We start from the raw sequence: 13,870 nt of genomic DNA on the forward strand, positions 1-13,870 counted from the left end.
CACATCGAATCATGATTTTTACTATAACACATTATGTTTGAATGGTTGCTATGTGTTTTTCTTTACTGGATGTATGAAAATTAATATCATGATTTAAAATGTATATCTTTATTTAGAACATGAGATCAGAATCAAAGATTTTTAAATAAAGAGATTGTTTAACCTTCAAACAATGTCAAACTCAAAGGTTTTTCGGTCAATTTCCTGGTTGACTTCAGCAGGAAAAAAAACATGTGGGGTTATTTCACGACAAATTCTGAAATTGTTCTCAGCATTTTTCCCTCCTCAAAGTTTTGCAGACTACAGTTCCAGTAGACACCCAACAAGAAGACATAAATGAAGACGACCCCTAAATCAAAATTGAACAACTCGAAAACCCTCCCAGTCCTTTCATCTAAACTGACAACAGTGTTTCTAACAGAAAACATGTTTAATAAACTGACTTTTTTCAAACTTAAGAGGAACATTTTGTAGACATGTTCCGACACGGCTTCTCCGCCAGCAGACAGTCATGACATCACATAATTCATCACAAGATGGTCAAACTTTCATACTTAGTATATTTTTTTATTCAAATAATTGACTATATTTAAACCTAAATGGATTTTGCCAAACTGATTTTACTAAATCAGCTTCATCTTTTTGTTGATATAGTTAAAATACAACTTTATTCTATAATTTTAGATCAATAATGACGTTACTTTTAGTGTATTTTACCTTACTTAACTATATTTATAAAGATCACAAATCCAAATGACCCAAATATATACCCGATTTTGCTGGAACAGATCGTGGATTTCCGACATTCTGATGCTCATTACAGCCCTACTGTTTAGAGCAAAAATAAGAATGCATAAATCATTTTTTTCCCTTTAAGTTTAGATTTAAAAAATCTAATGTGATGAAGGACAAAGCTTAATTATGCAAAAGTCAATTAGCAAGAAAGAAAAAAGTTCAAGTGTGTGATGCAACCATGAGAGAATATTATATTATTTCTTTTTTAATTCTCTCAAAACCCAATTAGTTATGACGCCATATGTCATCATATCCTGTGCAATAGAGGAATTTAATGTGCTTTGAAACTAAACCAACAAAGTTTTCATTACTCCTTTACACCAAATGCACCGTTTATGAAGTTGACTTAAAAAAATTGAAACAAATTGGATGACTTTTTTAAGAAAAAGAGCATCATCATTTGCATTTCTTTTTGCATTCCAAATATTTTTAGGAGGTGAGGTGAAGTCCCCATCCTCCTCTCCCCCTGATCTGAGTGTGTTATTTCAGAGCGGTTCTCCAGCTCAGTGCAGACATAAAATCAGATGTATAAAGCCCCCCTCAATAACCTTAAAGTGTGTTGTTACCCTGTGAAAAGGGAATACTGTAACCTGAGATCTCACCCTCCCACACGTGTTGGAGAAAAAAAGACTGGGCTTGTAATTTAATTCTCAAATATTTACATCTCAGATTGTTTTTGTGTAAATGTTGGTTTTGCAGACCAAAAGCTTCATTAGTTTTCTGTAATTCTTACCAATGAATCGATCTAAGTATTGAATAATTGAACATAGAAATGAATAAAATGAACATAGATCTCTAAAAACTCATAAAATGTCCATGCTTCTTTGATGATGATGATGATGATAATATTCTGTTTTGGAAAGACAGGACAAGATTAAAAAAAATTTGAAGAAAATTCGGCAAGGGAGTTAAAAAAAGTAAAAGCCTCATATCTTTTATTTGTATTAGCTAATATTTGTGTTATATTAAATAATCTTCTAGTACATAATAATAGTCCATGCACTCCTGACAATTAAAAAAAAAGTACTTGTTGTTTTTTCTATGCTTTAAAGCTAGAAAAACACTAGAAAATACAGTGGTCCCTCTGATTACAGATGTTTTAAAGCTGTAAAACTCCTCACTCCACACTTTGTACACTTTTCTCAGACAGACATTATTATTTTCACACTTTTCTCTCTTGTATAAACTCTCAAAGTTCAAACCTTCACAGAATAAAAAGTCCAGTTTTACAGAATGAAGAAGATCTTTATGTTGATTCAGTAAACTGAACACTTTATAACCAGAGGATACTGACTAAAGCGGCCTAAAGTCAATCAGGACGCAGAACACTGTGCCGTAAAAAAACTGAAAGGAAAATTGCACTGAAGAAAATCACGGTAAGACTGCGAAAGTTGAACCGCACTATAGCGAGGGAGCACTGTAAGTACAAAGCCTTAATCAGTTAGGTGGTAAGTTAAAGTTATGCTGTTTGTGTTGGAATTGTGAGTTCCTGCTGTTTGCCAGTCATTTTCACAACAGTTGAGAAGTGGAACGTACCTTTGTCGGCGTGCATCCTCTTTACTTCATGGCTCATGTCGTGGGCCAGGTCCCCCTCTTTGGGCCCTGGAGCGATGTTGGGGGAAAGGCCTAGCAGAGCTTGGTTCATGGACAGGCCATTGTGATGTATGGCTGTAGAAATGTGATTGAAGAAACCAAACAGTTTTTTTCACAACTTTCCAGCACAGCTGACTTAGTTTTGATGTCCCGTTGAAGAGAGACTCACGTATCCTGTCCGAGGAGCTTTCTGTGTGCGCCGGGGAGCTGGACACGCTGCTGCTGCGATGGGACGATGGGTGACTGCCCGGCCTCCTGCTGTCTTCTAGGGAGGGGGCAGGGGAGGGGCTGTCCGGCACACGCTCCTGCAAACCCAGTAACCACAAATACACACCAACACAAAATAAATATCCAGTCCAAAAAGTTGCAGTTAGGCAATAGAGTAGATACTGTGTGACATCACTTCCTGTTTTAAAATCTACCTTTATAACAGAGGTGACCATTCTGGAGGGGAGGCTTTGGCCCTGTGCTGCAGCAGCCATGTTGGCAATGGTGCTGAGGTGGTTCATCTGGCTCATCGCCATGGTGACAGAGGCTGGGGGCAGGCTGACTGGAATCAGGGGGTGTGGCATCATCATGAAGGGGAGTTCCAGGCCTAGGACACATGAAGAGGTTGTTGGTTACTCAATGATGCATAACATCAGTGAAGTATTCACAGGGGAAACTTGTGAGGCTCCGCCTCCTGACTACAAACCTGTGGTGGGTCAATTCATCAGTCAATTTTCCCAACCAATAAGATTCTCTGAAAATCTTGAATACCAATAAAACTCTGTTACCAATTATAAAGGGAATAATAAAAGGAATATTTCAAGTTAATGTATCTTTGGTATCTTCCCTAGTTAACATAATACACATAATTATTTTACTTTAATATAATAATATGATAATAGTAATAGTAATAATATGCTAATAGTATAAACAACTGCTAAAAAATTAAAGACTATATAAACAGATGTTCAAAGAGCTACATTTACTAAAGACACATTCATCACTGGAACAAAATGACTACAAAAACCAACAATATGGAAATTATGGGTTAAACATCACAGAAAAACAAGCGACAGAAATCATTAGTCAAATGAGAATTTAAATGCAAGAGTTACACAAGTGCGGCAGGACCGCAGTGTGGTTGTGTACGGAAGCACCGACAAAAAATCACTCAACGCAAAAACATTTTAAAGATCAAGACAATTTAAAAAAGCTAAACAAATAACAAAAAACAAAATAACTTTTTAGAAATCAAAGCTAAATTCCAGAAACCAAAACACAATTAAAAAAATATAAAACCTAAGAATTCAAACAAAAGTCATTTCCATAAATCAAAAAGATACATTAAAAAAATGAAACAAAAGGATCTGCTCCGTACTCATAAGAAAACCTTTATAAGTATGCGGACGTTGAAGCCGAAACATCAAAAATCAAACGTCATCATCCAATCAGCAATATTCTTAATATCTACTTTTTCCAATTATTGTGTTTTGATTTTTAACATTTAATTTTGATTTGTGAAAATGACTTTTGTTTTCCTAAACATTTCTTTTTTATTTCCTTTCTTTTTTTTTATTGTGTTTTGGTTTCAGGAATTTTGTTGGGATTTCTAAAGCGTAGTGAGTTTTTATTATTTGTTTTTGCTTTTTTAATTGTGATCTTTAATATGTTTTTGCATTGAGTGATTTGTTGACGTGATTTGAACTTCAGGGCCACCGTACAAAAGACAAAAAAAAAAAAACCTTTGTACAGTTGTAAAGTACATTTGAAAACCTGTTGCCGGGAAATCAAATGCTCCCGGGAACTTTGAAAAGCAACCAAAGTGACATTTAAAACTGTTTTAATTTGGGACAAGTTTAAAACAAAAGTGCTTTATAACTTAAAATATTTTCTGAAAATAAAACAAATGTGTTATCGTCTTAAGCCAAGGCTTTAAAATGTCCTTTCCTAAGGTTCAACCAGACTGTGCGGAGTAAAAAGGTCAGTTTTTAGCCTATGTGAAAAACTTGTGTCCATTGTAGAGGAACAAAATGAATTGAGGGGTCTCAGGAGTACAGAAAGTCTAATAAAGATACAACAAGGGGCTGGGAGGGAGTCAGGTTGTCTCCCTGCACTGGGTTTGTAAGCGGCTTAATGAAAACAAGGCAGTTTTGAAAGTATGTGAGCGCAGACAGAAGGTCAAAGCTAGGTGTCTGTTCTCCCTCCCCATCACTGGCAACCCCCCGGTTCTCTCTCAGTCTGCTCCATGGGGACTTTGAACTGGCAGGATCAAAAGTGACTGGAAACAGTTTGGTCTTGTTCCACTTGCTTTTCCTGAAATGCTTTAAAGCACAAAAAAAAAAAAACCTCACAGACACTAGAAGATCTGACTGAGTCTCTCTGTTGATTTTTCACTCCTCTTTTTATTTTCTTCGCTCCTTCTTGGCAGTTGGGTTCAAGGTATTGAGAAAAAGAAGAAAGAGGAAAAGAGGAGCTGCGTGAAAGAGAGTGAAAGAAAAAAAAACCCACCCCACTACAGAACACCATCCACAAAACAACCGCACTCTTCTTTTCTGAAAAAACATCAGTAGCCAAAGGGCAAGGAGATCTGCATTGGTGAAGCCTCTAAAGAGAAGGACACTGGCTGGAAATGAAAGGACACGAGTACTCCTCCCTGTCATGCCACCTCCATCCAAAGAAGCATTGATTTCCATAAGAAAGATTTCTCCGTGGTGAGTATTCCCAAACTAAATAAAGCGAGGGAGATTAAAGAAAGGCGGAATCCAAGCAGCACCTTGTATCGGCGCCTCCGCTCGAGCTCAGACTGAATCAATTACCACTCAGCAGGCTAAGCTCATTTAAAAAACACCGCAGAGGACCTGATTGCAGGGGTATTTACTGTAGGACAACATGGAGAGGTCTAGGCTCCCTATCCGCCTGCCAAGGCCACTTGAGGGCCACATCCTACATTTAAGGGTGGTAATACAACACCTTTTTTTTCAGTTAAAGGGAGACGTGTATCAAATCAATAAGGAACGCGATGAAAAGTCAACTGAAACAACATTCCTTTATAGATCTCCTTGTTCCGTGCTCTTGATGGCATGAGAATTTCACGATGGATCTCCACTTGACTGACAGCCAAGCCAAAGAACACTCGGCTTCTGTTCCCCTCCGAAGGGTATTAGTCTCGCTTTTAGCGCCTGTCCAGCCCCTTTCATGTCGCCCCATCCCAGAGCACTGCTTTTCCCATAAAGACCCTTTCAGGACACTACAGGGGGAACGTGCAACTCCAACAAGGAGCGTCCCAAATCCAGTTGAAACTGAAAGGAGCCAGGTGGGAATGGCATTTACATGTTTGAAAGCCCTAAAGTGTTTAGTTTTACATCGCTTGGGTGCACTTCCTCCTTTCTTTTGACTTGTAAAGCAAAAGACTCAACTTCAAGTCACACAGTTTGATATACAAAAGGTAAACAAATATTAAATAACGCACATTAGACACCTGCAGCCTTAGTCCCACTATACAGGGGTTGACCTGGGTGCAGCGGGATGCAGCAAGTTTTTGGATTGTAGACAGGTGCAGGCGCATCTTAAAGGGAGTGCAGGTATGTGTTGCCACCTTTAACATGAGCGTACAATTGTTGTGCTTGTGGTAAGTGTATCGTGAAGTATTTGTAAGAACAATATAAATTCTTACACACTTTTGTCGTAATGCTGTCTTACGGTGCCCTCACTCTACACTATAGACATTAGTAAAGTGCACATACTGGCTCCTTTCTAACCGTGTGCAAATGCTGCACAGGTGTACAGGTGATACGCCAGTGCCCGTTGGATGCCCCATAGGACGCCCACAAAAACTACAAATTGCCTAATTTCAAACGGTCAGGCTCCATGCAGGGCAATTCAAGGAGCACACATTTATCATTTGAATAGCACTTGAGCAGTGTGCAGGATCTGGGGGGGGTTAAAAAAATTAGACATCTGTATAATGTGTCCGTGTCTTGCCTTCTTCACCCTTACTTACCCTTGCGTGTTGTATAAGTGTTCACTACGACCTGTCGACCACAGCATGCCTGTAGAAAAATGTGGATAAAAATTGAACTCTACAGGTTCACCAAGCAGTCTATGATCTTGATATTGGATGCCCTGTACAGGTTTGCCTGTTTTTTGTCTGCAGGTCGCCGTATCCACCGGTAAGGGCAATTGGGACTAGTGTCGGAGGCTTTAACCCTTCAACACTAGAACTTTAGCTCAAGGGTTTACATCCTTTCAACTACTGTAACTCTTCAACCGTTGAAGCAAAGCAATTAACGTAATTCCACTGGATTCTGAAGCAGAGAAATGCAACACTTTACAGTTTTGACGTGTTTATGCAATCGACGTAAAAATCAGCAAACTCTGTCAGGGAGAAAACTGCTTTGCACAATTACACAACACTGGTCAAAGAGTTACGGTATACCAAAGATCGTGTGTTATTTAGATGTTGTTGTTGACATATATGTGCAGATACTCAAACTTCCTGATCCATGTTGGTTGGTTTTCTAATCTTAGGGGAGGCAGAACACCCCCCTCCCCCCCCAACTTTCGTGAAGGGTATAAGCAGTACATTTGAAGCAATTTACCTGAATTAAGCCTGAGGGAGCTGAAAAGGTGAGCTTCAATTTACCATCATTAAAACTACAAATCGCTTAATACTAATATAAACAGCTCAGCTAATATGTTTCACAGTGCTGGTAAGATCACGCATGGGTAAGCAAAGATCCCAGTCGCACAGGATGAACTGAATGGATTAAAACAGCCCTCGGTAACGGCGTGATTAAAAGGCTGTTACATCAGGACCGATTGGCTGATGGCAGTTGCTTATGAGAATCAGACAAAAAAAGTGAAGGTTGAGCGTTTTAATATGATGAAAAAAGGTGTTCATTTGATGGCACAAAAAGGAGAGCTTTGCAGTAATGCGCGGTGTGGTTCATCTTCATTAAAGCCTTTAGGTTTAAAGCTAGTGGAAAGGCAAGTAAACGGGGGAAGAAAAGAAACAAAGCTTTTGTCATTGAAAATGGTGCGAAAAGCAACCACCCCTTTGCCCTTAACTCTGTTGTGGACACATTTCCCCTGACAAAAATTAAACTAGCTCCTACTTGGCACTTTATTATCTTTTCAACTGAATGATTTATTGTTTGTGGAGGGAAAAGAACAAAAGAGAGGGGGAAGATTACATTTCCAGCCAAAGCTAAGGCTTGATCTATTTTTTTTTTTCTTTCTTTTTACTCCCTCTGTCCAAGAAAAAAAAAAAGCTCCTGACAAACAATAATGTCAGCTGTAATTGATCGGAGGTCGCTGGCTGGGCCTGCAGTAAAAGCGCACTATTTAAGCGACAATCGGCCCCGCGCTCTTCAGACGCTGGCTAATGAAGCTGTCTGTCTGGGCTATTTACCTTCTCTTAAATGGAAGGGGAGAGATGTACTGTAAGAGACAGGGCTGGAGAGGATCTGCCTGGCGCTCCTGTGAAATAGGACCTGCACATGCCTCAGGAATGTATAATTGGTTGGCGCAGCCAAAGCTGGGGATCCGGTGCTAATTAAATGACTTGTTTAAAGCCTATCTGTCTTTGTTTGGGAGGCTCTGGGCTTCTGAACAACGCATGGTAAATGCTGTTGTCAAACAAACATTTCTAGTTATCCTTTGATTGGAATTGAACAAGACAAAGGCCTGATTTGCCCACCGCTAAGCCTTTCGTTTTGCCGTGGCACCGAGACGCTTTTCCTCTTCTGATCTGTCAAACCGAACAGGACTGTTCCAGTCAAGCAGCTAAATGGGCCGACTTGCTGCACAATGCGTATGCAGTCAGTTTTCCCACTAATTGTGCTTGTAAAAAGCCCCCCCGCGTTGTGCACTCCACACGGGTGTGGCGCGCAAACACAGAGCACCTTTCTTGTGGTTGCTTGAAGGAAGTGTGATCCCAAAAGGGGGAAAAGCACAAAAAAAGTGCCCATAATGCTGCTGAACAAACTAGACCGTTAATATTTACACCCAGCCTCCTTAAATATGCCGTCTGCCACTTAAGGCGACACGAGCGGATGCTTACACGTGCACAGAAACTTCTCCTGCATTCATGCAAGCATGCACACCCCGATGCAAACAACAAAAAACAGACGCACGCAGATGGCGGGTTCAGTCAAGGCTGTTGAGTCCTGTTCCTCATTAAAATGGGGGGAGTGAGGAAGGTACGGCGCTTTGATGTAGCCACCCACAGCCCTTCAGTGTCATTGAACGCAACTTTGAAGCTTTTTTTTGTGTTTGTGCAGTTAATGTTGATAATAAAGCAAACATCTTGTCTTTGTTAAATACCTGCTCTGCGCTCACGTTTGCACACAAACGGCCGCCAGCGATCTATGTGAAACTAGCATCATAAAAAAAGAGACTTCCTGCAGGATGTGGAAGGACGAAAACAGTCGGACAACGATGCCCCCGCTTACGTTTGTGTACAGGTAAAATTACACAGACATGAAGGAAAAACACACATGCAAACAATGTGTTTTACATTCCAAAATGCACGAGGCTTGGATACCTCACAGCAATAAACACAAAAACATGCACTTTTTCAGGGCTTCAGGTGGGCAAATGTTGCTGGGAAAGGCCTTGTAATGTAAGAGAGACCATGAAAAGAAAACATTTTTGGTTTGATGAGGTAACATAATTGCCTTCCAAGTCTAACCACTGGAGCGTAACATGTGGTAGAAATTATCAAGGAGACAGACAGAGGTGTTTGTCTTTTAAGTGTATAAAATCGAAGGCAGGCTACTTTTGCGGCATAATTTGAATCTTCTGCTCTAATGGCATGCATTCCTTATGAAAATTGAAAGATCAATCATCCCCGCGACAGATCTGTTGTGAAAGAAGTTCTCCCGCTCTTTGAGGTGAAAATGCTAAACACGTTTCATCCCTTTCCCCACCCGCGCCTCATTTTGGCCGTCTATTTGTCTCTTTGCGGAAAAGCGTTAACGAACGGGGCCAATAATCAGGCCATATGCTTGCATGTGGCAAATCTCATTACGGTAAATGACCTTTACCGGCCAGTGCCAGCATCCTTGTGCTAGATAACACGGAGCGGGAGAAACAATGCTGGGTTGAGTCAATCATGATGGGGTGGAGAGAAAAGCCCTTTAGAACACATTACTAAAAGAAAAAAAAAGAAAAAACCTTGTTTTTATGATATGAATCCAAACAGGACTCACTTTATATTTGTTACACATCACTCCGGATAAACACGCAAAAATCTGTGCGATGAATCCCTGACATCTGAGCACTCCAACGATGAGCCGCAGCGCGGTAAGTGCTGCGAGCAGAGGAGCAGAGCAGCAGGAGAAGGCAGATATTACTAGCAGCTGTTACTACTGCGGCTGCAATATATTCAAGTCCAATCAATAAAGCTCCTGCAGACAGTGACACCCAAGCAGACAGAGGAATCATTTTCATCTGATACTTAGCAAAGGCCCCCCTTTTAAAAAGATTGCTTTCAGTCAATGACAACCAGTTGTCATTTGACTAAGGCTCCGAAATGAAATATATTGACGAGCGTTATCAATCATGATCCACTCTGCCGTCATTTCACGTCAGTGGGGGTGGTGGGACGGGGTTTCAGCTTGCTCCTGGTTGTTGGATCATCTGTTTTAATTACAAAAATTAGCATTGATACCTCCTTCCTTTTTTTACAACAACCTCATGAGGGACAACCAGTAAGACGGTGTGCTGTTTTCCAGTCAGCCATTGAATCACTGAAAGGTTGTCACACGGTAGGGCTGCACGATATGAGGAAAACTTACAATGTGTGATGTTAGAGATCAATATTGTGATGACAATATGACTAGCTATGCATGAACAATCAGCAAAACAAAAAACAACAAATATATCATTTGTATATCATCAGGGGCGGGCATCTAACATAAAAAGGTTCTACTCGATGGGTCAACGACATAAAGGGGTCTGTTTGATTGGTCAGTGGCTTGAAGGGCTCCATCTGATTGGTCGAATGTACAAAGGGCTCTGTTCAATTCGTAAATACTTCAGGCTGCCGTGAGATTTATTTAGCATGTGTTAAAACATTTCAGGCAACCATGTATCGCTGCTTACGCTGTCTTTAGCGATACACAAATCCCACTGGCTGATATTGTGATAACAGTTAATTTGAGATTTATTGTGAAGGCTAGTATACAGCAGTGTCCTTATTGGACAAATTGGGAGCACATGGTCCAGCCTTATTGTGAAAACTACCCCGATTCTGCACAATTACACCCCATGCCCAAGTCGCATTACTGCGACCTGCGAAAGCTCATCATCACTGAAAGGTTGAATGTCATTTATTACACGTATCACATTTACACCAAGTGACATTGTCTTATCAGATTGTGTTGATCTCTTCACTTTCAAAGGTCAGCCTCTTCCCGGGCTAAATTCAACCTGACAGACAATAGTGAGGAGGGGACAGACGAACACAAGCATCACCCCCGCATCAAAGCGCTCCAAATTAATCCAAGCAATTAATGAAAAACGAGGCCTAATGTTGATGAGAGATGACAACTCAACTGGTCAGTTGTTTTTTTTATAGCTGTGCATTAGCTGTTGAGGGAGACATGGGTATGTTCCCTGCATCTCCTCTGCCACTCAAACATGATAGAATTTGATATGGATCATTACAGAAATAATGTTTAATCAATCCCCCTCCCTGCTGTTATTGTAATCTATTTCTGCCGTTGTGTGTTGTGCAGCTTCGTCAGCGTGCCTCCCGATTTCCCAATCGTGCACGTGTTACGCTGCTGCCTAGCCACGGATGCAACCGGAATTAGAACAAGGACATTAGACTTCATTAAAGAGAGCAATGATTATCAGGTTTATCTTTTGAAATGTCTATTAAAATGTGTGCGCCGCTTCGCACTTATCTGTCACCTGGCTCCCATGAGCGTAGCAGCCTAATAGAGAGATGGCGAGGGCCAAAGCCCATGAGACAGACAGAGACCCATCAAGCTCTTCACTCAGACTGGAAGGCAGTTTTCCGGCGGTGCTACTCCCTGTCTGGCACGATGCAGTTACTTCCAGCCGTTTCACCAACAGCAGCAGGCGCTGCTCTGCAAGGTGAGAGAGCTAAAAAGGTTTAAAAAAAATAAAAGACTAATTGCCTACAAGAGACAGGGCGACGTCTGCGGCAGCAACAGAGGTGGTGTACGTTAAAGAAATGAATTCTTTTCAGCCTATGGCAACAATCTAGCCTCTCCACAGAGCTAGCTTGACAAAAGCTCCCATAAGAGTGTTAGAGCAGAAGATGAATGAAGTTGCCCCCAGACACTCATATCAGGTCAGTGTGTGCTTTATCCCCTAATGGTTAGGGTTAGGATTGAGGAAGGGGGGTGATTCTTGATCTGAGCCCAGGGGCCATGGCTCTGTCTAGAGGCACAGGAAGTTGATCCTCCATCACGGCCCACATTTGGCCGCATGGAGCCACCAGGACCAGTGCGGCTAGCAGGTTGGAGCACCTCCCTAAACTTGTTGGACATGTCCTTCCACCCGGAGGGTTTTATTATTAGAAAGGACATAAACAGACTAATTAAATCGCAGCAGTGGAGCTGTGCTGACAGCTGGCGCAGAGAGTGTGACCAAACCGATCCTTATCAAAGTGCAGGGCCGTCTTTACGTAATCTGCTTTTATGTGCACGGCTGCATCTGCTCACAGGCCAAACTTGAACTTCTGAAACCTCATTTCACAACCGATAAATACTGTTTTTCCACTGTTTTCCCTTGCATGAACTTTCATCTTAATACTGTGCTCCTCTGTCTACAACGAAGCCCACAGATTTGCTTATATGGTCCAAAATACTCCAAATGCTATCCAACAGTGCAGTAAACACTCCAGTAATTAGTGCATGGTATCCACGCTGACTTCACTCAGCTCTGCAACATGGCCAAGCACAGACCCCATATAGAGAGGAGACTAGTTATGCATTGATCTCAGAAAATTAAGGCTAACTGCCCCAGATTGCAGCATCTTGATGTACCTTCTGGATGAGCAATGTACTGTGCTTGAATTGTTTGGAAAGTAAACAGAATGATTTTGCTTTAAAATGAGTACATGCTGAATAATTAACTGCGCGGCCGTAAAGCGCTGCTACCCGTGAGCGAGGAACCCACTAATGACTAGAGAATATGGTTTTAACAAGTCAATAATGGTGAGCGCAAGGAGAACAGCCTAATCAATGAGGCTGCAACGTTTGCAAACAAGGACCAGGATTAATATGCCAATAATTAATTTCATTCATTGTTTCCCCTCTCCGACGTGTGATGTCATTGTTTATCTATTGCCAGTGAGGGATGATTGGAAGTTCATTTTTTGCTACGACTTCTGGCCCCCCCTCTTGTTACCTTTACCTCCGTGTGCCCACCCCTCCTCCCCCTTCCTCCAGTCGAAATTTGCAAGCTGTAGAACAGGCTTAACCAAAAAGGATTAAGTCCCATACCCAACTGAGAACACAGATAATGCTCAGTAATTGGTAAAAAATGAAGATGAATGGGACAGCTAGATAAGGACCAATTAGCTGCTGGGAGTGTACAGCTGTGGTCTCCTCACAGAGCGTTCTCAGGGGCCAAGGCCCCCTCTTTTCTCACTAAGCATGCACACACACACACCCACACAGACAGACGTGCATGCACGCTCACATACTCCCAGCCTAACATGCATGCATGCATGCATGAGGATGGAGCTGGCAGAAATTAGCCTGATGACCCGCGGAAGCGAGACTGATGGTTCTTCATCATCTCATCCAGAACCTTTTTTCTGGTCTCTCAGTCAGGCGAAACCTCCAGATACCTGTCAGTGCCTGTTCGCGTGTAGCATAGCATGCTAGCGTCCACTTCCTGTTGAGCCTATTGACTGTAGATGAAAAATGGAGCAAGTGAGTGAGTGTGACGTCACACCTAGAAAATGTCTTACTACTGGCTCCAACAAAATGAAGGCAATTCAGTCACCATTTTTGCGTGAAACGGATGTCGGCATGTTGGAACCAGCACTCGTCAGTACGCTGTGATTGGTTCAAGTAGATTTGAGGCAACCAACCACTCTCGCCAATCAGGAGTGAGCTTGTTGGAAGTCCACCCCCCTCTGATTTGAAAGTGGGCACGGAAGAATCAGTCAATCAAACATTTCAAATGTTCAACCAGAGACTTTTATTGAGGTATCTGATTGGCCAGTTCATAACTTTAATAAATATGACATATCATGAATAAAAGAGGATTAGCAAGAATATGTTAAATAAAAGGTAGCAGAGCAAGAATGAGAGTTCTGACTAATATAATGACTAAGTAACAGCTGTTCACTTCTCTATAGAAGTCTAAGGGATTTTAGCTTCTTGGAACCAGCGGGTACTTCCTGTTTGAAACGGCAGCGGGGAGGAGTCACTCCAGTTCTTATATACAAACTAAATCATACTTTAAACATGTATCTTCCTCCACACGTCTATGGCATTGTGTGGAG

General features: G+C 41.5%; 1 protein-coding gene across 1 annotated transcript in view; it reads right to left on the minus strand.

Annotated features, from left to right (window-relative positions):
* dachd (dachshund d) overlaps window positions 1-13,870 on the minus strand; it is a gene marked incomplete at its 5' end in the record, with an annotated part of 55,752 nt that overhangs the window by 26,668 nt on the left and 15,214 nt on the right. Inside the window, 3 exon segments of the mRNA NM_001104874.1 lie at window positions 2,332-2,463; window positions 2,558-2,702; window positions 2,811-2,983. Of these exon segments, the coding sequence (NP_001098344.1) occupies window positions 2,332-2,463; window positions 2,558-2,702; window positions 2,811-2,983 (450 nt within the window).

The sequence above is a fragment of the Oryzias latipes genome, chromosome 21 (genome assembly GCF_053564925.1).
Source record: "Oryzias latipes strain Hd-rR chromosome 21, Olatipes_Hd-rR_3.1".
NCBI lineage: Eukaryota > Metazoa > Chordata > Actinopteri > Beloniformes > Adrianichthyidae > Oryzias > Oryzias latipes.